The sequence below is a fragment of the Carassius gibelio genome, chromosome A25 (assembly GCF_023724105.1).
Source record: "Carassius gibelio isolate Cgi1373 ecotype wild population from Czech Republic chromosome A25, carGib1.2-hapl.c, whole genome shotgun sequence".
Taxonomy (NCBI): domain Eukaryota; kingdom Metazoa; phylum Chordata; class Actinopteri; order Cypriniformes; family Cyprinidae; genus Carassius; species Carassius gibelio.
In genome coordinates, this window is record NC_068395.1 from 8,112,854 (window position 1) to 8,135,895 (window position 23,042).

The 23,042-nt window shown below is 36.3% G+C and overlaps 3 protein-coding genes and 1 pseudogene across 3 annotated transcripts in view; 1 reads left to right on the forward strand and 3 right to left on the reverse strand.

The window, feature by feature from the left end:
- Window positions 1–5,507, reverse strand: part of LOC127946957 (POC1 centriolar protein homolog B) — a 36,564-nt gene extending 31,057 nt beyond the window's left edge. Inside the window, exon 1 of the mRNA XM_052543800.1 lies at window positions 5,341–5,507. Within this exon, the coding sequence (XP_052399760.1) occupies window positions 5,341–5,346 (6 nt within the window). The 5' untranslated portion in view covers window positions 5,347–5,507. The remainder of the gene's footprint in view (window positions 1–5,340) is intronic.
- A 967-nt stretch (window positions 5,508–6,474) lies between these two features.
- On the reverse strand, window positions 6,475–7,428 carry LOC127946890 (POC1 centriolar protein homolog B-like; annotated as a pseudogene).
- A 722-nt stretch (window positions 7,429–8,150) lies between these two features.
- LOC127946956 (centrosomal protein of 41 kDa) lies at window positions 8,151–13,881 on the forward strand. Its single transcript, XM_052543799.1, has 11 exons — window positions 8,151–8,332; window positions 8,691–8,754; window positions 8,878–8,925; window positions 9,648–9,709; window positions 10,162–10,228; window positions 10,744–10,894; window positions 11,206–11,375; window positions 11,471–11,538; window positions 11,968–12,082; window positions 12,288–12,503; window positions 12,820–13,881. Exons 1-11 carry the CDS (start codon window positions 8,300–8,302, stop codon window positions 12,945–12,947), a joined length of 1,122 nt encoding a protein of 373 aa, XP_052399759.1. The 5' UTR covers window positions 8,151–8,299; the 3' UTR covers window positions 12,948–13,881.
- A 3,085-nt stretch (window positions 13,882–16,966) lies between these two features.
- LOC127947049 (carboxypeptidase A1-like) lies at window positions 16,967–20,922 on the reverse strand. Its single transcript, XM_052543953.1, has 11 exons — window positions 20,787–20,922; window positions 20,179–20,260; window positions 19,559–19,693; window positions 19,091–19,189; window positions 18,831–18,932; window positions 18,577–18,675; window positions 18,363–18,473; window positions 18,168–18,258; window positions 17,454–17,653; window positions 17,296–17,380; window positions 16,967–17,226 (listed from the first exon to the last, which is right to left on the reverse strand). Exons 1-11 carry the CDS (start codon window positions 20,849–20,851, stop codon window positions 17,039–17,041), a joined length of 1,257 nt encoding a protein of 418 aa, XP_052399913.1. The 5' UTR covers window positions 20,852–20,922; the 3' UTR covers window positions 16,967–17,038.
- Window positions 20,923–23,042: the final 2,120 nt, after the last annotated feature.

A 23,042-nucleotide genomic window follows, 5' to 3' on the forward strand; every position in this document is an offset into this window, starting at 1 on the left:
GAGTGTGAAAAGTATAACAGGAAGAAGGTCAGTGTACAAAGGTCATTCTCCAAAAAAATAATGTTTTTTTTATTTGACATGCTAAAGTTTTATATTCAGTTTGGGTCAGTTTTCATTTGTAAAGGCTGAACAAAAAAATGGTGAAAATCATTGAAATGAAAGTCAACATAAAGGTGTCTCTACATCCTCTTCCTTATGACAAAAAAAATGTACCGGTAAAACATTACAGGTATAACAGATGAAGGGGAAAATGTGTTTTTCAGGCACATGGAAAATGCACATTTTTTAAACAAAAAAATAAAATAATGGTAAAAAAAACAAAAAAAACACACAAAACGACATAAAAACAAAACAAAATTGGATTGTCAGATGAAGAAGACATGGTATTTTATAGACTTCTGGCAAATAAAAAAATACTGTTTAAAAAATATTATAGAAATTATTGAAATCAAATAAATTAAAAAATTGTAATAAAAATGTTGTCTATATAATGATGCTTTAATAAGGTTTAATAAATATGTTAAATATTTTTCATAACTGTAAATTCATAGTGTTATGTTTGCCACCCTATTTTGAAAATGACTCAAAAGAATAAAAATGTATATTAACTTTTACAAAACGACTACAACAGCTTTTACAAGCAACAAAACTAAAGAGTTTGGGAGAAGACGGGAAACATTTCAATCAGGAAGAGTGAGACTGGTGAGACTGGAGAGAGGGCTGGTGTAGGAATAGAAACGAATGGCTTCCTAACAGGTGGGCCGGGGGGATGCAACTTAACCTCTAACCCTGACCAGCATTGAGTTTCAGCTGTACCTCCGGAGTCCATGACCCTCCTTTGCTCTCTCTCAGAGGAAGCTGATTTGTTTTCTTAGCCCTGTTTATTTCAAACACTCATGCCAAGTGAGGAAATTTTTTTTATCTAAGCCTAAGCTCTATTTTTCCGACAAACCCAACCAAAACTCATCTCTTCACCACCTAAAAATAAAACTTCCACAAAACAAATTAACCAAGACTATGTGCAGGTTAATTTTTGTTTAGTTTTCATAGCTGTTTTTGCGCTTAGAAAAATTAGCTCATTTTTTTCCATCAGTGAAAAGCGATGTTTTGATAGCTCATCCTACGCAGTTCACAGAGGCGCTTCCACCTTCCATTCATGCTACGTTAAAAATAACTCATACAGGTGAAGAGGAGAGCGACAGTATGAAATGGAGCATCAAAATAAATCACGAAACCACGCATGCAGCACCTCTCTTTTAAAGTACAGGGTCATTGAGGGGTGGCCCGTGTTTTTAATTGCCATGTTTTTACAGAGGTTCCACTGCACTGAAGAGGCCAAACTGTAGCTGTGGTGTTAAAAAACGTACACAAACAAAACACTTTACTGCATAAAATTGCTCATAATGTGTAAACCTGTTGTTTTTAATAATATCTGAATGGAATGCATTGTGTAGATGGACAGCACAGTGAGTGAATTTCAGGAGAGCAGTTCACAGTTTGTCTTTGAGGTGTCCCTGTTACCTGCAATAGTACAGCCCCACTATTTTTAGAAACAATGTTGATGGACTGTCAGCGTATTTTAAGCAATGCCCCAACGGGCCACCATATACTCTTGAGAGAGATCTCACAGAGAGAGAGAGAGAGAGAGAGAGAGAGAGAGAGAGAATGTCAGGTAAGAGAGGAAAAACAGACTCTAAACCAGAATCTGATAAGGTTCTTTCAACTCTGCACTTAATGTGACGGTGCTCCGTTTTGACAGGTACTTAAGATGAGGTTTGGACTGTTTAGGAGCCATCTGCTTTAATGGAGGAAGTGAGATCAGCCATTCAGTTAAAGTGCCAGTGTGGCTCAATGGATGGAGCTGCTCTATTCTAGGAGAGGGGTCAATAGCCTTTGGTGGAACTCGAAAAAAGCCGAAGATAAAACAGATGAATTGAAAAACCAGATGAAAGGGATGGACGAAAAACAACATTTAATGGAGAAAAAAAAGAAAGGAACAGGGGCAGACAAACACAATGGGCGAGAAATGAGATGAAATATTAAGGCGGACACTGAGTTTCCGGGTGCGCCCTACACTGAATAAGTGATGAACCTGCCCGGGTTCCTGTGTCTTTGATGTGAGAGCGCCTGTTTGTCTGCCGGAGTCCCCGTCTGAGGTCAGTGCAGGGGATTATGGACAGATGAGACTTTTGCAGTGACCTTTTCAATTATCTGCCTCAGTTTGCACTTTCAGGAGAATCCAGAAAAAGGTGCAATCACGCCAGTGCTGATGCCGCCCACATAACAAAAGGCAATTTGCGATAACATGACTGTTGTTGCATAACAATAACACATATTTCCACACTTTACCACCTACATTTCAGCAATGACAGGTGTGATGAATGTTTCACTGTATAGGTAGAGTAAACAGCTCGAAAAAGCACAAACAGTGCATCGGATGTCTCTCCCAATGCAATGCTATTCAAATCAATCAGCACTTCCTGCTGACGGCTCTTGTTTTTTTTGGTTGAGGGTTGCAAGTCACTCTCTCTCCCTGTAAGGCTATCTTTTCTCAAAGCTCTCCCGGTGGAAAGTGAACCTTCCCCTGGGCCATGCTATCTTTAGCGATTTACTTCCGTCATGTCACGTCTTGTCACCGGAGCCGGTGACAGGCCTTCAAGCTGGTATCCACACCTCGCGGCCACCCAATCTCCTGCTCTTCACAACACAGGAAGAGGCTCTTTGCCTGCTTCCTGTCTGTCAACCCTACAAGCAACCTTCAGAAACGTTATACCAGGTGGAGCGCACACATTTACAGACCCTCAAACAAACATGCACATTGAGTTGCATGTAATGTAATCAGCTATATAATATATAAAATTAAAGCAGTTCAGCAAAATTAAGTTTCATCTTCAGGGTTTTAACTTGATTAGTTCAACTGTTAATCTATGTTAATTTAAGTACTAATTTTAAAGCATTTGAAAATGCAAAAAATAAAATAAAATATATACTTTCCGAACACTTCTCTTTAACTACTATGTACTTACATTTAAATGAATCATTTGGCATCTTATTTGTTTAAAGTGTTTGTAAAACAAATGTTATTTCACGTTTTTACTCATATGGCAGTACTTTTAAATGAAAAAAAATTGCACATTACACTACTTTTGAATGTATTATTAGTTTTGTGCATAATATGATTAATCGCAGACAATCATGCAATTAATCACGATTTAAAAATTTAATCATTGCCTAGCACTAATATTAATATATATATATATATATATATATATATATATATTGTACAGCTTTTATTGACAGTAGAACATTTGAATGAACTGTTGAAAAGCGGTGGGAGTTGGATACAAAAAAAGTGATGCAACGAACCACTGCTAACCACCGGACCTAGGAGTTCCTTGACGCAAGCTAATACTTGTCCGTGACTTGAGTGCTATCGGGTCATTTGGGTCGTGGTCCTTTCCTTGCTATTCAGATGCCTCTGGACTTGCTCTTGTTGCCTATGCATGGCAGACCTAATGCATCAGGGAGTCAACAAGGGCCAAGATGCTAAGGAGTTCCACCAATTTTAGATTGCATCACTGCACACACACACACACACTCAAACTAAAAGGAATCCAGAGAGTCAGTCAAGAGGAAGTGATGGCAGGAAGCATCACACAAAAAGGCGCCACGGGTCATACTTCTCTCTGCCGTCCACTTCCTCCTGTCTTTGCTCCCACGCACGCAAGGCAGGGAAGCAGAATGAGGAAACTCTGTCCTAAGGGACTGTGGGATGCTCAAGGCCAGATAATGACAGGGTTTCCATGTAAATGTGTCCTGGATTCAGGAGGGTGTCCTGGACTGGACTGAGCCAACGTTGTTAAGTATGAATGGAAAAAGTGAACACGTGCTCTATGGCTAATTTTTCCTAGTCAACTTTCATTCAGAGAAGCAGTTGACTAGTCAGTGGTTTAATGTTTACCTTATGTGAATACTCACCATGCAGCTTTGGCAGCCCTTTTTGTTCCTGGCAAGAGTCTGTTCACCGAAATGTAGTTTCACTCACATACAAATGTCTCCTATGAGCTTTAATGACTAGATTAAAAAGAAAAGTTACCGGTTCAAAACAGTGTGAAACACTACCCTGTGGAATTTACAGCATTAGCAGAAAGCAACTGTCTTTCATAACTCGTCATAACAACTGAAATACTCCCAAATTACACAGAATCTAATCAATAACTGAATGGAACTGAATTTAAAACTCATTAATCAGAATCAAATCCGGATAGGACTTGCAAAAAATGAATGTGGTTAAAGATGCATTGCAACACATGCTAGGACACGGCTGTCACCATACAGAACAAGTGCAACTGAAGACACATGATCAACAACTAGTCAACACATTTACAGTGAGTCTAGAGGCAGAACTAATCGAATAGTCAATAAGTGTGCAGGCGTCCAAGCCGGACAATTGTTTTCTCCATGCAGTACAGTGTGTACAGACAAAATGGACAAATGGAAGAGAGAGGCAGTGAGTGAGAGAGCTGAAGTCACTGTGTGGAGGAGTCTATTATTAGTCTATGGCTCCAGCGGCAAAGTGAGGTCACATCAGAGCCCAGCTTTAGGCACGTGTGTGTGCTTGGTGTGTTTTTGTTTTCACGCTCGAGCTACTCTACACAGCTAAAACCACTGGGCTCAAAAAAAAAGAGAGGGGGAGAGAAAGGGTCAGAGAAAGAGACTTCCTGTAAACACAAGAGGCACCCACAGTCTGCTGAGTGCCGTCTCACTGCATTTCCTCAATCCGCTTGTAAAGCAGAAAGCGCAGCATTTTGCACGGAACCACGAGGACATTCCCATAATTCGGATCGGAACAAGGCACGCAGTAAATAATAAGGGTTTGGAGAGCTGCCAGCCACACAAACAACACTCGTTGAGCTGAATATGTTAAACAATCCAAGTTTTGCGTTTTTTTTTCTTCACAATAATAGTATGGTTAAAAAAATCTGAATATCAGAATAGCTATTTAAATGAAAACCATAAATTGGAAAATTAACATGAATTGACTAATTTCTGAAGATTTTGTCCCCCTTTTAGTTTCATGACAGCATGCTAGATTTGCCAGAGAAAATAAGTGGATGGAGTAGACAAAACCATAATAATGTTGATGAAATGCTAATAAATACTGATGAAATGAGGAGTGATTATTTAAAATGAAACATAACAAAAGAGTGTCAGTGACTGCAGCGAGAGCACACTGTTCAATAAGGGCTCAAAGATTGGCCGGCCTATATTTCCCCCTAGTGGTTGGACTGAAACACTTCTGACTACATTAAACAGTTCCTGACTGATTTCAGATCTTACCGCCATGAAGAAAAGAACACGTCCCACTTCAACCACCTGAGGGTCACCAGACTGAGTATCAGCAACAATGGGATTAATCTAAGGAAATGAGAGCACTGATGCCAAAAAAAGTGATTATTACACAAATAAACATGCATGCAGTGTGAACATTGACTGAAATGCCCTGGATTGAACTTTTCACAATTACCTGAGAGTCAGCCCCTCCTGAAGCAAACAGATCTCCGTCTCGAGAAAACGCCACAGCCAACACTGGACCCTGAGAACAGGGAGGGAAAATACATATAGCCTTTCCTCTAAAGATGGGGTGTTTAATTCAGGACTGTAGGACTAAATAAACATCAAATTCAAGGAATAGTTCACCCTAAATGAAAACGTAATTCTAAGCCTGTCTTTTTTTCTTTCTTTTTTTACTTTACAATAATGTCCAGTTAGATAAGATCAAGTAACTAACTAACATTGAGAAATATTTTTGTTACAGTATTTATTAATCTTTGTTACTATAAGTTAATAAAAATACAACTGTTCAGTGTTAGTTCATGTCAGCTCAGGTTCAATAATTAACATTAACAGATACAACTTTAGATTTATTTTTTATTTTTATGCGATTCTTGCTTTTCAGTGACAGTTTATGACCAGATCTGTAAAGCTCAAAACTGGACATAATTAAATAATAAATTAAATAATTAAATAAATAAAAAAAGAATACTTTATTTGGAAAATTGTCTTCAGCTTTACCATAGACAATATGGACAGTAAAAAAAAAATAAAAAAAAATAAAAATAAAAAAGGTTAAGGATTAAAATCTGAAAAATCAATATTTATTTTGAAATCTTAATACCAAAATTATATTTTCAAAAAAAAAAAAAAATCAATTAACTGAAAAGGAAAAGAAATTGTAATGTTCACTGTATGGCAAAACTGTATATATTATTCTCCTTTGTGTCCCAAAAAGCTAACAGAATGTTTGTTTGAAATGACATGAGGGTGCTCACAGAATTGTCACTTTTTTTGGATAAATTCCTAATTATTTCAGTTGGGTTTCAAATTTTCTATTAGCAAGAGGGGGACATCTTGTGGCCGTGAAGGGTGTAAATAAGCCTCCCTTCCAGTAGATCCATGATCTTCATTGTACTGTCACTTGATCCACTGATCAGATAGTTTCCGGATGGATGGAAGGAAAAGCAGTTGACCCCATGCACTATGAACTGCAAGACAAATGCAAGTTAAATGCTTTAAAATAAGACTAGTCTCTGACTCTATTTAACAAATGACCATGTTTGATGCAAAACGATCTCTTTTCTACTACCTCTGTAATGTTGTATTAATTTGTTTGAATATCCCAGATTTGTTGTCAGCTCCTGATGATGCAATGCACGCGCCACTTGAATTGAAGTCCACAAATGTTGCCGACCTAAACAGACCATTTGAAATATCAGTAATCTGAGAAGGAAAAAAAAGATTCAGGAAAAACCAGCAACACTCAATTCTCACCCTCCGTGGTCTGTGAAAATGTTGATGTACTGACATGAGGATGTATCCCAGAGGCAAACCGTCCTGTCATCACCACAGGAAGCAACAAGACAACCATCTGGTGAAAACCTTGACAGGGACAGACCAAGCGGCAATGAGAGAGATCCCACTTTATGTGACAAAACCGGAAAGGTTACATGCATAGACTCATACCTCGCACAGTGCACCCAGTTGGTGTGCTAATTGAGAGAGTAGAGGAATTTCTTCCATTCGACACCCCACACTTTCACTGACTTGTCATCTGAGGCCGTGACCAGCCTTTAGCCATCGCTGGAGAACTAAAAGCTTCGAACACTTGCTGTGTACATTAAACACAGTCGACTCACCTTTTCTGCAATGCACATGTAGAATAATTAATGTATGATACAAATAATACATTGAAACTCAAAAGAGGGCATCTGTTCACACTCACATGCTGGGTGTCCACAGTCGAACTGTCTGATCTCTGGATGAAGATGCCACCAAAGGACCACTTGGAGAAAAATGGACTCCTGTAATGATATCTGTGTGACCCACAAACCTGAATGCTCTGGGTTTAGGAATGAGGTTCTAGATCATAAGGTTCTTGTCACAGGATTCAGTAGCTGCAAAAGAAGTTGTCATGAACATCAAAACATCATGATACTTGGTGTATGTTCAACAAACGATGATAACAGTGCATGCACAAAATACCATGATAGCAGTAAACAAGCTAATTTCATAGTGTTTTGTTAGTGAAGAAGTAACTTCTTCATATTGAGCCACTTCCCAATCGGTCAAACCAGCCGTGTTCGCCTAGACCAAACCAATCACGATCGGAGTCATCGAGTCAGCGTGGTTTGAACAGAACGGCGAAAATGTAACGTTACCCAAAATTTCGTCTAAATATTTTCATTTATACCGTCATATTTGGAATGACAAAATACTAATTTGGGCATATAAATGTGTGCACCAACGGAAACCGCTAATCATCCTCATAATGCAACATAAGGCGTTTTGGGATTAAATCTAAGATTTGCAAGATTGTCTTGCGAAGATTATTACTGTCTGTAGAGTTAGTTAGAGTTAACTTACAGATACCAGACAAATATTTTAAACAAATGCCTTTAGAGAAATTACTGGTAAAATAAATATCGATACATATGCAAAAACACACAAAATATTTTAATAAAAATGTTAAATAATAATAATAATAATAAAACGACCAACTGCTCTCTCTCTCACTGCACAGTTGTTTGTAACCATAGGATTAAACAGCATAGGAAATAACGCCGTTGCTCAGCAACAACCCAAACGGTATACTCTTAGAACTCAACATTGAGACAATAAAAACGCAGACACTGATTGGATCATCAAATCAACGGACCAATCAGTAAAGGCGTTGCTCAAAGAGGCGACGAGTTTTGATTTTAGAAGCTAACGTTAGCCGCCGTAGCTCAACTACTAGAAGATGTCGGTGAAACGGGGGATTGGCGACTCTGAGGTCAGTGGTTTTATTTTTATGCAAAGTACAATTTGAAAAACGTTTAAAGGGAATGTGACACCGGGGCAGTTGCTCCACCTTTACCATCACATGCATAACGTTACCTGTCTGTCTGACCATCCAACATCAGTTCACGACTGATGCTTTCGTGTTGTATTAATTTGTAACAATGCCGATCAATACATGAACCTTCTGTCTAATCTAATGGATGTTATTAGAGTTTACGGCGACTTTGACAAACACTGATGCTCTATAAAATCGGTGTTTGCTTCATAGACATAATGTTCTCAGATGAGCCACTGCACAATGCATTTATCTGTAGAATGTTTTCTTAAAATGGGTGCTTCTTTCCCCGCAGTATTTAAAGAAGAGGATTCCACAGAATCAAAGATATCAACATGTAAAAACTCGACTTGATACAGGTATTCAGGTTTTGTGTGTGTGTGTGTTTTGTGTGTGTGTGTGTGTGAGAAATCATAAACATTTTTGAATATCCCCTGCATCTATGATCAAGTATATGATGATTAACCTAGTTTATTTTGTAGGTTCCAGTCTGACAAAATACATGGAGAGACTAGAGGAGGCAAGGAAAAGTAAGTTATGAATGAAATAATTCATATATTATAGTGGAGAAATCAATTTGATAAATAAAAATGTCATGGTGCATTTACTTGAGAAGTAAAGAGTGATTCTAACACTTTACAATTGCTGAAATTTGAAAAAAATTCCAAACAATGGAGTATTTACAAAAAAATGCATCTTGTGTGAACAGGCACTTAATGACTTGTTTCCGCTATTTTGTCTCCAGATACACTTGTCCTACTCATATTAACTTACTTGATAAGGAGAAAAAGTCCTTTTTGTCCACGTTGGTCATCTTGTTACAGGCTCCTTGTGATTTCTCAAGGATAAGCAATCCTTCCTTCTTTTGGCTACATGAGTAAAGGATGGTGATTGTACTGTAGATTACAGTAAATCCTCTGTCGAGGCTGTCTGTCATTTGGCATCTTACAGTGGATTTGGTGGTGAGGCTGGACTATGGAGTTCTCGCCAAAGATATAAAGAGATGTTGGTAGAAATCGCCTCAGTCTGTAGCAGCCAGTGGCATATTAAAGTCCAGTTTAGAGAGTTTAACCAGTATCAAAATGGAGTTTGATATTTTGGGAGTGAATTTAAGTGATTTGTCTTTAAATAAAGATGAAGTGAGAAATGGTAACACTCAGGATCCAGGTAAAATACATCTAAATTGTTGCAGATTTTTTGTACAACACCTCAGCATAATTTGAAATGCATTCTTATGTAATTTTCTTCCCAGACTACAGATATAGGAAGGACGAGCTGTTCAAAAGACTGAAAGTGACTACATTTGCACAGCTGGTACGTGAACAATAAATTAAACAAAGCATCATCTTTACTTCCAGTTGTAGTAGAGTAAAAACACATAAAAAAAAACAATAATAGTGCCATTTTCTTATTAAATATAAATATGTAATTTATTCATGTCATGTTAAAGATGAATTTCCAGCAGCCATCTGTCAGAAGATCCTTCAGAAATTATTCTCATATGCTCATTTGCTGCTCAAGCAACATTTTTATTATTATCAATGCTGAAAGAGTTGTGCTGTTTAATATTTTTTTTGGAAAAGTTTGGTTTCATTCATTTGAAATCTATATTTTTGTGACATTATAAATTCCTTTACTGTGTCATTGCTGAATAAATGAATAATAAAAGATCTTTGACCACAGACTTTTGAACAGTAGTGTAATTTTAACATATACCTGAATGTATGTTTTTATATTTTGTGTTTTATATCTTTTTTTTCCCCCAGTTAATCCAAGTTGCTTCAGTCTCAGAGCACGATGACAATTTTAAAGATGAAATCGAGGGATTAGAAGGTAGAGTTTCATTTCTCTTTTATGTTTACTCTAATTGTTTTTGTCAGTTATTTTTGCTGACATCATTATTATTATATTTGAATTTGCTTATATTTAGGAACAATGATTTGAACAAAGCCCTATCCCAAAGAATTAAACTTAGCAACCATCCATAGTACCCTAACAACCACTTTTTAACAAGAATTTGCAAGTGAACACAAAGTTTCTTGGTGTAATGAAATATTTTAGTGAGAGAATTAAAAAGCTGTGTGAGCAAATGCAAATTTCCTTAGGGTGGACGCAAAGGTTTAAAAGTTTGCAAGTGAACTAAAATTTTCCATGGGAAATTGAATACTTTTGTGAGAGAAGACTATAGATTTAGAGCGAAAAAAAAGAATCTTGGAGGTAAAAATACTTTTGTGTTTACTGCAAAAATATTGCGATCTGGCCATTAGAGTCTCCACACTTTAGCAACTGCATAGAAAGTCCCTGACAATCATTTGTGGTTGTTTTAATTTTTTTGTATATGATTTCAGATGATGTTTCAATATTCTCTGCATCACCAGTCCTTGATCATCTGTCCGATCAGACAAATGGTTCCCCCCAGCCGACTCTTCCTCCCTCACAGAGTATCAACAATGATGAATCTGGCGACACTGCATTTTCTCCTAGATCTACACTCCAAAGGTAGCTGAATCACCCTTGTGTTTGTAACTAACACATAAAGCGATCTCTTTAATTCGACCAGGCACATCAGAATATCATTTTATGCATCTAACTGATGCCCCCTTTAACATTCCTTCTACTGTGTACCCACAAGAGCTCTGATTGGCTGGCTAGACTGCTTTCTCATGACCCCAAGCTCAATTGAGTCAGTGCAATCAGACTCCGTCCTCAGAGACCCTGTGGTGGGAAAACCATGAGATATAGCCTGTAACGGTGAGAACCCCTGACTGTCCTCACTCCGTGTAACTGAGAATCTCTGTGCTCAATCCTAGTGTTATCAGTGGTGTGGGAGAAATGGATCTGGACAAGAACGGACAGAGGAGCATCCCAAACTCTCCAGTGTCTACCTCCAACATCCCAGAGTGCCCTTATCCTGACTGCCCATATCTGTTGCTGGATGTGCGGGACAGAGAGCAGTATGACCAGTGCCATATAATCAGTGGTAGGAAACTTACCTAGAAACCGTGTTTTGAGACATTTTAAAATAATTAATATGAATGTTATCTGTTAATAAACGTATCTGTTTTTTGCTCGTAGCATATAGTTACCCCATTGCGACCTTATCAAGGACAATGAACCCATACACGAAAGAAGTGCTTGATTATGTATCCTTCTATTTCTGTTATTGATTTAATATATATATATATTTATTGTAAATGTATGAAATGCACTTCCATATGTCTTCTTTTATTGTTTTTTACTTTTATAATTTGTGTTATTTATTAGTCATTCATTGGAACTCAAATCTTTATTGCAAACCTATGTTGTTATAATTATTATTATATTATACATGCTATATTATTTAGTAGTATATGATTATTATATATTTATATTTATATGGAGGAATAAATTAATTTATTTCATACAAGAACAAAAAAAAAAATATTTATTGTGCTTTCATAAATTGATAGGATTGAAAAAAACAATCAAGCCACACACTGTTATTGTCTTTTAATGAAAAATGATTTTTGTCCTTTCAATTTCTTGTGTACTGGTGTGAATCACTATTGTTACAATCTTTTACAACTATGCAGAAAAATGCATCGGGGAAGATCATCATTTTGTATGATGAGGATGAGAGGATAGCAAGTCAAGCTGCCACCACCATGTGTGAGAGAGGCTTCGAGAATCTCTTCATGTTGTCAGGGGGTGAGTCAGACGAGAAGTCCATCATGAAAAAATGTAATGACTTCTCATAGAAGGGGAAATAACAAGTTCCTTTTTCAGATTAATATATTTATACATCGATCATTGGGGTCTCGGGGATCTCCAATAACATACATGTTTTTTACATGTACATAATTTGTATTTAATGCCATTTATTCTTTAACTGATCTTTTCCTTTCTCAACAAGGTTTAAAAGTGGTTGCACAGAAGTTCCCTGAGGGAATGACAACTGGCTCCATTCCCATCTCCTGTGTGCCGTCACCCTCGGGACCTGGAGGTCGTAAGCGATCGGTTCCACAGCAGACATCCCAGCCAGCAGAAAGAAAGTGGCGGTTCACCTCAGAAGACCTCAGCAAAATCCAGCATCACCTAGAAGAAGTGTTCATACCCAGTGAGCCCAGCAGTGAGTCTTCCATTTCAAATCTGATCAAACCATCATAACCATTTTCACTGTATTATTAACAACTTACCAGTAGATGGTAACAAAATATCTAAATGCAACCACAGCCATCTCAGTATGATTTTTTTGTTGTTGTTGTTGAAAATTTATTTGTGTGATGGCAAATATGAATTTTCAGCATCATGATCCTTCAGAAATTATTCTAATATGATGATTTGCTGCCATAATTATTATCAAATATTATTGGCTACATTTTTAATAATGTGTATAATTTTTACTCTTAACTAGTGTGGTTATTATCCCCCCCTCCCCATTTAAGGTCGTCTCAGCAGCAGAATGTCCACTAGCAGCGCTCGCTCTAAAGCGTCAACAGTTCGGAGTCGACAAGGCTCGTCCATAGCAGGATCAGAAAGTGCTCGTTCACGGAGCAGTCAACCTTGGAAATAACACTCAATTTTACCTTCATCATTGTCATCTTCACTCCAATGCAAATAAAGCCTTTATATTTTACTTTTGCGGGATTCCTGTGAACATGGACAATCTATACAATTGTGTTTTTTTTCTTCAGTTTACTCGTATTATGCCACATGCACATTCTCAGAACTACACTACATTTCTTGGTTCTGGTAGTACACACAAGTGGCAGTGTTTTATTATTTTGCACCGCAGACTCCAAATCCAAACTACATGTTTAAGATCTAAATCTGTTTCTGATCAGTTTTTCGGGATCACTGGCCGTTTATACTATAATGATGGTACAAGATGTGTAGAATTTTAACATCTTTTAATGCTTTTGTAGGTTTAATGCTTTATGTAAGTAAGCACTTCTTGGTCGTCATTTTCTGTTCAGTGAGCATGCTGGCTTAGCTACTGTATGTCTACTTGCTCAGTAGGTACATTATGAATGTCGCAGTGCTTTAGAAATATTTTAGATGTGCTGATTTTGCCTTAAAGGCAGGGCTTTTTTTTTTTTTTTTTTTTTTTTTTAGTGCATTTATCTAATGTTCAATGCTTTCCAAACCAATGCAAAAAGATTTTTCTTCATAATCGGCATATACTCGGTTGTGATTTGAATGTAGATGTGATTTTGGCCATTAATGAAGATGATGTTTCTTTTTTGAAACTTTGCTTTGTCTGTTGCAGAGCCTGATGAAGGAACTTAAAAGTGCATTTATTGGAGTCAGTGTGTACATGAAGTGGTAGAAAGTGCTTTTTTTAGCCTTTTGTTGTCCATGTTTCCGTGCTTATTGACTGGAATCAGTTATCCCTGTTCTGTTGTAAACATTGTGTTATTGACCAAATAAGTCATTTAATTTAATCAATGAAAGCTACCTGGTTTATGATGTATTGAAGGCTGAATAAAAATCTATTTTATATTTTATACCCAAGTGATGCCTAAATGATTTTTATGAATAGCATAGTACCATATTAAGATTTTTTTTTTACACTGTGTATTATCCATCGCTTATTGATTATTTGATTTTTATTAACTCTTTTATGCAGTTTGAAAGTATGAACTTTTATGTAAGTAGTAGTATAACGGTGAAATAAAATTGCATCTTGAAACCACATGATTAGCATTTAACTAAAATTATTAGCCTTAAAATTCATGATTCATATACTAGAACTGTAGCATAATCACTATATTTATCGCAATAGTTGCTTGTCTGCAATATTCGCTGATAAATCATGCACGATTCCTTCTTCATGGACTCACCAGAGATTTGGTATTGTTGTCAGTTACTGTTATCAGCATACTATGATATGGGACACACTAATATGACATATTACAAATATTAGATAGTATGCATACTGGTATTTAATCGTTAAAAAAAGGTGTAGAGGTGGAACAGATAACACTGAGGCTGGGGGAGGACCCTCAAAAGGTGACTGGACAAATGGTCGATATTAAAATGCTAAACTCTATCTAAATAAATTTAAGATAAAAGCAAACAATAAAATCACTAAAAACTAAAATCAATGTTTTAAATCATTCAAAACTGAAATCAATGCTACAGGTAAATTTCACAACTTTATAATGCACTGTATGTTGGATAAATGGATATCCATTTTAAGATTTGCTGAAGGGTATGTTTAATTTAGTATAACATACTAAAACGTCTACTTAAAATAAAATATATAAAAACTGCAAACGTATTTTATGTCAGCAAGATGCCATTGCAACGTTTCTCACCCAAAACTGAATAAAAAAAAAAAAAAAAATATATATATATATATATATATATATATATATATATATATATATATATATTGAAATGCTCATTTTCACCCAATCTCCTGTTAATCTTGAGTTGAGTGCATATAGAGTAGTACTGCATCCTTCATATCTCCAAAAAGTCTTTAGTTTTATTATATTCATAAGAGAAAGATAGTCTGTACCGATTTTTACCGGAAAATACACGAGCGCCTGGAGGCGTGACCTGTGGGCGGAGCTAAAGAATCACGAGTGCCAGTTGGCTTTTGCGTTGAGACTTAGGTCGCTGCAGAGCAAAAGTGGGCGTTTATCACCATGTGGGTGTTTTGAAACTGCTGGGTGTTTCTGAATCATGCAATCTAAATGATCCCCCTTACCCAACCCCACCCCTAAACCTAACGTCACTATTACATCAACTAATCAGTTATCATGGTGAAAAAACACCTTGATCTCGTAACTCCCATTACTTTCCTGCAGAGACCTATACTTGTTTGCGTTGAGAGCATGTGGAAGCTGTGACATTACCATGAGGAAAAAATATAGACAGTAAAAGAAAAAAAAAAAAACCATCATCCAAAACAAACCATGGCTAACAGTCAGATTCAGCCGTTTATTTATGATCCAGAATCAGATCCCGAGGCTGAAATTGAACAAGATAGCAGCAGCAAGGACTACAGCAGGACATCTCTATGTGGTATGTAAGTTATTGAAACTGTATATATTTGCTTAGCGGTTTTGGAAAATGACTAAGTTCCACTTTATGCCGTCATGCAGTTTGCAGTTTGATGCCAACTGAGGCAGAAAATGTTTGCTGCCAAGAAATAGAAACGGTTATACTTATGTCTTGAAATGCATTATGTGGCCAGCTAAGCAAATCGTCACCTTGGAATTATAAGGTTCTATCTGCATTCCGAGTAGTTTTGCTTCAAAGCTTCAAAGTTTTTGTGTTCCATTCGACTGTATAGATAAAACATTTTAGTTTTTTAAACAAAAAGTCCCATAATGTACCCAACATTAAAAAATCTATCACATAATGTAAATACGTTGACACAGAATAAGAATATGTGAATAACTCAATTTTGACAAAAATGTCAGATAGAACCTTATAATAAGGGGACGAAATGTATTTAAATACACACACACCATACATCGCATGTTGTTTACTTGATGTGCTTATGCGCAGATAGCTAAGTTAACAACACAGAGATATTTGAAGCAGTTTTACTCGTGCAGTTTGATGACAACATCGCTTGTTGTTTACTTGATGTGCTAACGCGCCGATAGCTAAGTTAACAACACAGAGATATATGAAGCAGTTTTACTCACCGCCTGCGGTTCCAACACACGATCGTGGCCCTTTTTCGTTGGGACTGCATTATCCTTAAGAAATAAACGATATGCAAATCCGGCGTCAAACTAGGCCTTGTTTGTAAAACAAGCATCTTCGCAATGCAGGGAACAAACAAAAACACTTGCACAACTCACTTGATGCTCCGTAAAAATAAACTCCATCCACTGGTCCCTTAATGCTGATTTTTTTTTTTTTTTTTTTGGTAATCTGTGCAGGGTTGTCTTGCCCTGGCAACCAAAAACACACTTCTGTGACATTTCGCGACACTCTCGCTCTGATCAGTGAATGTCTCTGCTCTGCTATACGGGAGCACGCGCTCTTCCGGCAAACGTGCCCTCAGGACCCATATAAGGAAATTCCGCTCCATCTAACGTCACACAGACCCATACTCGAAAAAAACTTTCCGTAACTTGTGACAAACCGGAACATTTTTGGAGAATTTTTGGAACAAAAATACTCCTTCAAACGTACAACTTAATTTTTGAAACTTTGTCCATGTTTAGCATGGGAATCGAACTCTTTAACAGTGTAAAAAACTCAGTATGCATGAAATAGCATTTCACCCCCCCCCCCTAACATTGTTTATATCTATTTTATTATATAAAAAAAAAACTAATTAAATAGACAAAAACACAACAAAATAATAGTATCTCAATGATACACCACTGCCATTAGATAATGGCAAATTTAATCTAATGTACAAATAAAAGAAATAAGAATGATAGTCAAGTATCTAATATCAAACGATACTGATCAATTAAAAAACTCTTATTAAATACTCTAATAAACACCAATACTTCCTATGGTACAGATACTGTGTATCAGTCAGTATCTAGAGATTTGTAGGGCTGATCAAAATTTATTTTTTATGTTAAAGCAACATCCATAAAACGGTAAAGGTTTTTGTTGCTTTTTTTTTTTATTAACACTCTTTTATTTACTTTGACTCATCACAGAAATATTGTTGTATTTTTAATATGGATTTTTCCTGGTGTGCTTCATGATGGTCATCAGGGCCAGCCAGGTCTCCTCAGCAGTGGGGACGATTTGATTGGCAGGCAGGAGGAAACCATACCTGCCAGTGTCTCTCAGCTCAAAGGTGTAGGAGTACTTGATGCCCTGGTTGTAGGTCCAGTCAATAGTGCCTCCACTGGCTTGATCTGTGAACAGAGAGATTGTTAGCAGGGTGCAAAACTGATATGAACTGAAATGAATCTCATCAAACTTACAGATGGTATTAATGATGCTTCCAAATCTGTACTGAGTGTTGTACAATGACTGCAGGGCAGAGACAGTCTTCTCGGCGAGCTTATTCTATGGGGACAATACAGAATTGATTTTAATGGCTGCTACATTTATCTAGAATTTTATGTTTCCACATGCATACCAGTTCATCATTGTCCTTTGCAGGAGTGTGTGTGTATCCGTATGGATAAAGGAGCATCTGCGAATAGCTGTGGATGGACACAAATGCTTTGAGTTTGCCGTGAGATTTCACAAAGTCCACAATGGCCTTGACCTCGCTCTCAGAATTAGCTGTGGGTCCACGATACGTCTCAGAGCAAGGGTTGTCACTGGAACCAGCACCTGAAGTTGGAAAACAGAGAAAAACAAGAAAGTATTACATACAACTGGAATCTTCAAAGCCTCTTACAGCAGGGCCATAACCACCATAGTCATTGATTAGAATGTAACAATAATCAGAAATGGCCAAATTATCCAATATTTGACTAAATGTTTTTAAGGCTGGTCTGCCTCAGTCATCTACTTTGGAAACCAGTTTCTGCTACGGAATAAAAAACAATAATCATAAAAAGAATTCAGACTTTGTTTCTCAAAATACCAAATTTACAAAATATCACATCACAAAATATAGCCTGTAATTCATAGTTGAATGTGATGAGACGAGAAGGATTTTCCGTATTTAATTAACATATTAGGCAAATAAGATTGAATGTGTTCTTGTTCTTTTACCGTTATTCTTTTTTTTTATTCCCCTAAATACATTAAATTCTTTATTTATTTATTTCCTTTAAATAAAAAAGGACTATTACCGTTTATTTAAAATATGCAAAAGACTGAAATGATGAAAGCATCTCACCTCCAAAGCCAGCGTCCCAGTTCCTGTTGGGGTCAACACCAACACACCTGGAGCCAGGGTTCGACCTTCTGGTCTTACGCCACATGCGGTTCTTTTGCAATTGAAAAGCAGTCCATTGGAATACATTTTCAAAATATTGTTGTTCTGAACTGAATGTGAATGTGAAGTCTTCCAGACATCAGGCTTTAAACTCACTTTTTTGTGGGTGTATGCAAAACCATCAGGGTTGGTGACAATCTCCAGGAAGATATCATAGTTGTTAAGGATGTCGGTGAGGACTGGATCACGTTTGTAGTCTTTCACGATCTGCATACAACATATACATATGCTTTAGTATGTTTCTGTTCAAATCTGTTTTAAAACATGTTGAGTTGTTTGTGTTTGCTAATTTAGAGATGAATAGCTTTACTTTTTTGGCGAACCAGGTTCCACTGGCCTGGGTGACCCATTCTCTGGAGTGGATGCCAGTGTCAATCCAAATACCTGGACGGTTCGCTCCAGTGCTGAACTGAGAGTGAGAGGACGTGAGGATACAATGATGAATGCATAATTATTTAATAAAAACACTGCATATGGATCAAGATATTTGGGCCTATACATATACAGTGGGATCCAAAAGACCACACTGAAAGATTCAAAAGCTAAATTATGAATTATTCTTACCTTCAAGACATTCAATGGCCGTTTCTTGTAGCTCCGACCAATCACAATTTTGCTGACCAGTTTTCTGTTCTCTGCCACAAGCATGTTTATGAAAGAGTAAATCTGAGAAAAACATGGTGAAGATTAAATGACAGTGCATAGTTTTTTTGTGTAAAATAGTTTAATAGATACAACATGGTAAAATTCTGAAAAACAATTTAAAAAATTTAAACATAGAAATCCAATACAGTCATATATAATTCAAGTTGTGCAGAACTTACTTCGGTCAGGTTATGGTAGTCGGTGTAGACAAAGTCATCAGTACTTTTTGGAGAGGAACGATATTTCACCATCTCACGTTCCTCATCATCCAGCAAGTCCTTACAAAACAAGAATAATAATATACTTTTTTTAAGTTTCAACTTTACATTTTCTGATTACACTAATTATACTTTAAAGATGACCAAAAAGTCAGTATTGTGGTGTAGTCTAAGGATTCCCCGTGGGGTTAAAACAATCAAAGCAAAACACAAAATGTTGTGTCCATTAACCAACATCAGAGAACCCTGAACATAAATTGGTCAATAATTGAAATATTAAATTAAAATCTCAAGGGTTACTTAATATTTAAGATTAAAGGTGTCCAACTGACAAAAAAGATCCTGGTGTAGCCAAAGAATGGGTTTCATATGATGATTTATTGTCTAAATGTAATCATGCAATCAAAAAGTTAAAATGAATAATCCCACCTGGACATCCATGATCATGACATCATACTGGATCTGATTGTTTCCCAGGAATGCCCTGACGTCCTGGAGACTGTGAAACGGGACATGGACATCCACAGGCAAGGACTCATGAATGGGCTCCCTCCAGAAGTCCAACTGAACACAGAAGGAAAATGTGACCATGGACCACAAAACCATAATGGTCAAATGAAGCTAATATACATCATCTGAACGATAAATAAATAAGCTTTCCATTGATGTTTGGTCTGTTAGGATCGGACGATATTTGGTTGAGATACAACTATTTGAAAATCTGGAATCTGAAAAAATCTAAATACTGAGAAAACCCCTTTAAAGTTGTCCAAATGAAGTTCTTGAGGCATATTACTAATATAAAAAATAAATTTTTAATATATTTACAGTAGGAAATGTACAAAATATTTTCATGGAACATTATCTTTACTTAATATCCTAATGATTTTGATAAAAGAAAAATCAATAATTTTTACCCATATAATGTTTTTTTGGCTACTGCTACAAATATACCCCAGCGACTTAAGACTGGTTTTGTGTTGTCCAGGGTCACAAATTCACAAAGAAACCCAAAGAATGTAGATCTCTCATCTTGATGGGGGACTTACCTCGAGATGTTCTTGTTCAGAAAGCTCCTTCAGGAGAGAAATCTGCGCCTCATCTTTTGCGGTGATCCGAAGAACCTGGTTTCTGTAGAGACAGCACACATGCAGGAATGCTACTTAAGATATGTGGCTCCATTTTAATTTTCATTGCAAATTAAAAAAAAATGTCCATACAGTGAAAGACGCTGACATTTTTCAAAAACAACAACTTTTGCATTCTGCAGAAGAATGGTTTGGAACAACATGAAGGTGAGAAAAGGATAATTTTGGGATAAAATAATCATTAAAGACTCAAGTGACTCAGTTCTCAAAAGTATTTTTTTGCCAAATTGGCCACAAAACAGAGTAGTTAAAAATAGTATTCCCTTCATCATCTTGTGTAAAGTAAAGCTATCAGTATTAAAGATCACACTTTATATTTTATCACTTTAGCTCTGACCATGATGATCCTTCTTCTAAACTCTCAGCACTGAAGAAACCACAGCTTCCTCCGTCAAACGCAACGCAAAATGATGCACTGTTTTCGTGTTTTGGTGCATAACCATGCAGAAAACACATATATATTTTATTCATTTAAGCTAGAATACTGCAAACAAGATTTGTGAGCTCACCCCTCAAAGGTCTTTTTGGCAAACACGGCCACACACAGAGCAGTCAGCACCAGTAGCTCCTTCATCTTGCTTGAGTGGAACTTTCTAGCCAGAATCACTCTTTATATACTCTCCTGGTGGCTGTGACTTTGTATTTGAGGTAGTAATGGTTTGCAAGCCTGTTGCTGTTGTTCCCACAATATTATACAATACTAATGCTGGAGTTTGCCAAATGAGAGCAATGCATCTGTTTGTCCAACATGCTATAGTATAGCAACATATGGTTTATTGACTAGTAAATGTAATCAGTAGAGCCTCAGCAGGTTTGGCCTGAGATAGAAAGATAGATAGAAAGAAAAAAATCCCAAATCAACAATGATGTCCAATTTAGAAGACCATTTTGGGGCAAATATGCTAAATTATTTTGTTAGGCCTTTTTATTTAAAAATAAATAAATATATTAAAAAATTACATTGTTTTATAATGATGTACATTACGTAAGAATATATAGCATATTATATAAAGTATAATTCTCTATAATAATAAATAATTATATATATATTTATTTATATTATTCATATTTATATACATTTATAATAATACATTATTATTATTAGTATTATTATTATTAATTAGATGATAGACAGCAAAGACAGTATTGTGTACCATTTAAATTTAATATTGTGTGGGAAATATGTTTATATTTAAATAAGCAGACAGACAGTCAAGCAATGACATTCAGGCACAAACTTGTTATAATCAAGTCAATTTTATTTTCACATCACCACAGCACATGTACCTTGGTGAGTGAAATTCTTAATATCATACATTATTATACAGGTGAAGGCGACAAATGGTAATCATTCACTTTTTTCATCTATGAAACCTTATAATAAATCATAATCTGACTTTGGTTCTCACAACTTTATGTAACACTGCCATTGAGCCTGATGGATGAGCACAATGCATCTGTTGTTTCATTTTCATTTTTAGGGATTATGTTGCAATTTAGTCCATAGGCTTTTTGTAAAAAAAAAAAAAAAAAAGAAAAAAGAAAAAAATGAATGTTGCTTATAGTGGTTGGACTAAAGGCTGTTGCTTCAAATCTACACCTCCATTACCCTAGCAATGTACTGAAAGTAACTTTTCTAATCTGGAAGATGAGAGCAGAGCAGAGCTAAATAAAGGAATGGCTGTTTTATTCATTGAGTGAGTGAGAAATAATACATATAAGATAAGATAAGAAACACACCCAGTTTTCTGATGATATTCAGACATCAGTGACATTTAAACTAGTGACAGCTTTGTTAGTCATCATACCAATGAAGCAGTGGCCAACTTGTTTGTGCTCCACGTACACACCACAACAAAATGAGTGAAGCAAGCATTTCAAGTGAGTTTATGAAGAAAAATCTGCACAAATCTTTAATAAACCTCTAAAATCGAGATAAAAAGCTGAATTTAGGATGTCAGAATTTGAAAAACCAAACACAAACACTGAATAAGCCACAGCTTCCTGTATGAGGCCAGCGCACCAGTTTCTGTCATAGTACAACTCTTTCCTGCTCTTACCTGTTAAGATGTGTATTTTTTTATGTCGAACAAGAAAAAGCACGTTAATCAAATTAATTTACAGTGCATATTGCTGAGGCCCCGCAAGCGAAAATATATTAATTTTAAAATATTCCAAATGAATTTTATAATTTAAGTTTGTACTGCAAATCATATAATCATATAACAACCTGATAATCTGAGTGAAAAATAAAAAGAACATAAGCTTTCATTTTGAATTGTAATTGATATACTTAATATTATATTATATATATATTAGGGGTGTAACGATACGCGTATTCGTATTGAACCGTTCGTTGGACTAATTAATTATATTTGAAAAAAAAGGGAAATATAATGATATGCGTTCAACAAGGTAGCCCAATAACCCAAATGATGTAACAGGCAACGCCCCTGACACCCCCGAAGAAGAAAAAAACACCAACTTATATGTTTATGTTAGCTACACGCTGAATGAGCGAGCAGTTCATGCACGGTACGCGGTGGCCAATGCGTTTAACAGACCAGAAATAGAAGATCCTCCAATAACCAACAGGTCTGGTGTTTTGGTGCACTTTGGATTCCCTGTAAGCTATAATGGTGATGGCAAGAGAGTGGTGGATAAAAAAACAACAGTATGTCGCATATGCTAAACACCAGCGGACATTTAAACTCATTTACGCCGACATCACCTTAGTGTGTCAGTATAGCTGGGAAAAGACGAAA

Excerpts from the sequence above, each read along its gene's own strand:
- LOC127946956 (XM_052543799.1), top strand. The coding sequence starts at position 8,300 with ATGTCGGTGAAACGGGGGATTGGCGACTCTGAG. Across the intron at positions 8,333-8,690 it reads GGGGGATTGGCGACTCTGAG|TATTTAAAGAAGAGGATTCC; the intron begins GTCAGTGGTTTT and ends CTTTCCCCGCAG. Across the intron at positions 12,083-12,287 it reads TCTCTTCATGTTGTCAGGGG|GTTTAAAAGTGGTTGCACAG; the intron begins GTGAGTCAGACG and ends TTTCTCAACAAG.
- LOC127947049 (XM_052543953.1), bottom strand. The coding sequence starts at position 20,851 with ATGAAGGAGCTACTGGTGCTGACTGCTCTGTGTGTGGCCGTGTTTGCC. Across the intron at positions 18,933-19,090 it reads ACTACCATAACCTGACCGAA|ATTTACTCTTTCATAAACAT; the intron begins GTAAGTTCTGCA and ends TGTTTTTCTCAG. Across the intron at positions 18,259-18,362 it reads TTGCATACACCCACAAAAAA|AACCGCATGTGGCGTAAGAC; the intron begins GTGAGTTTAAAG and ends CAATTGCAAAAG.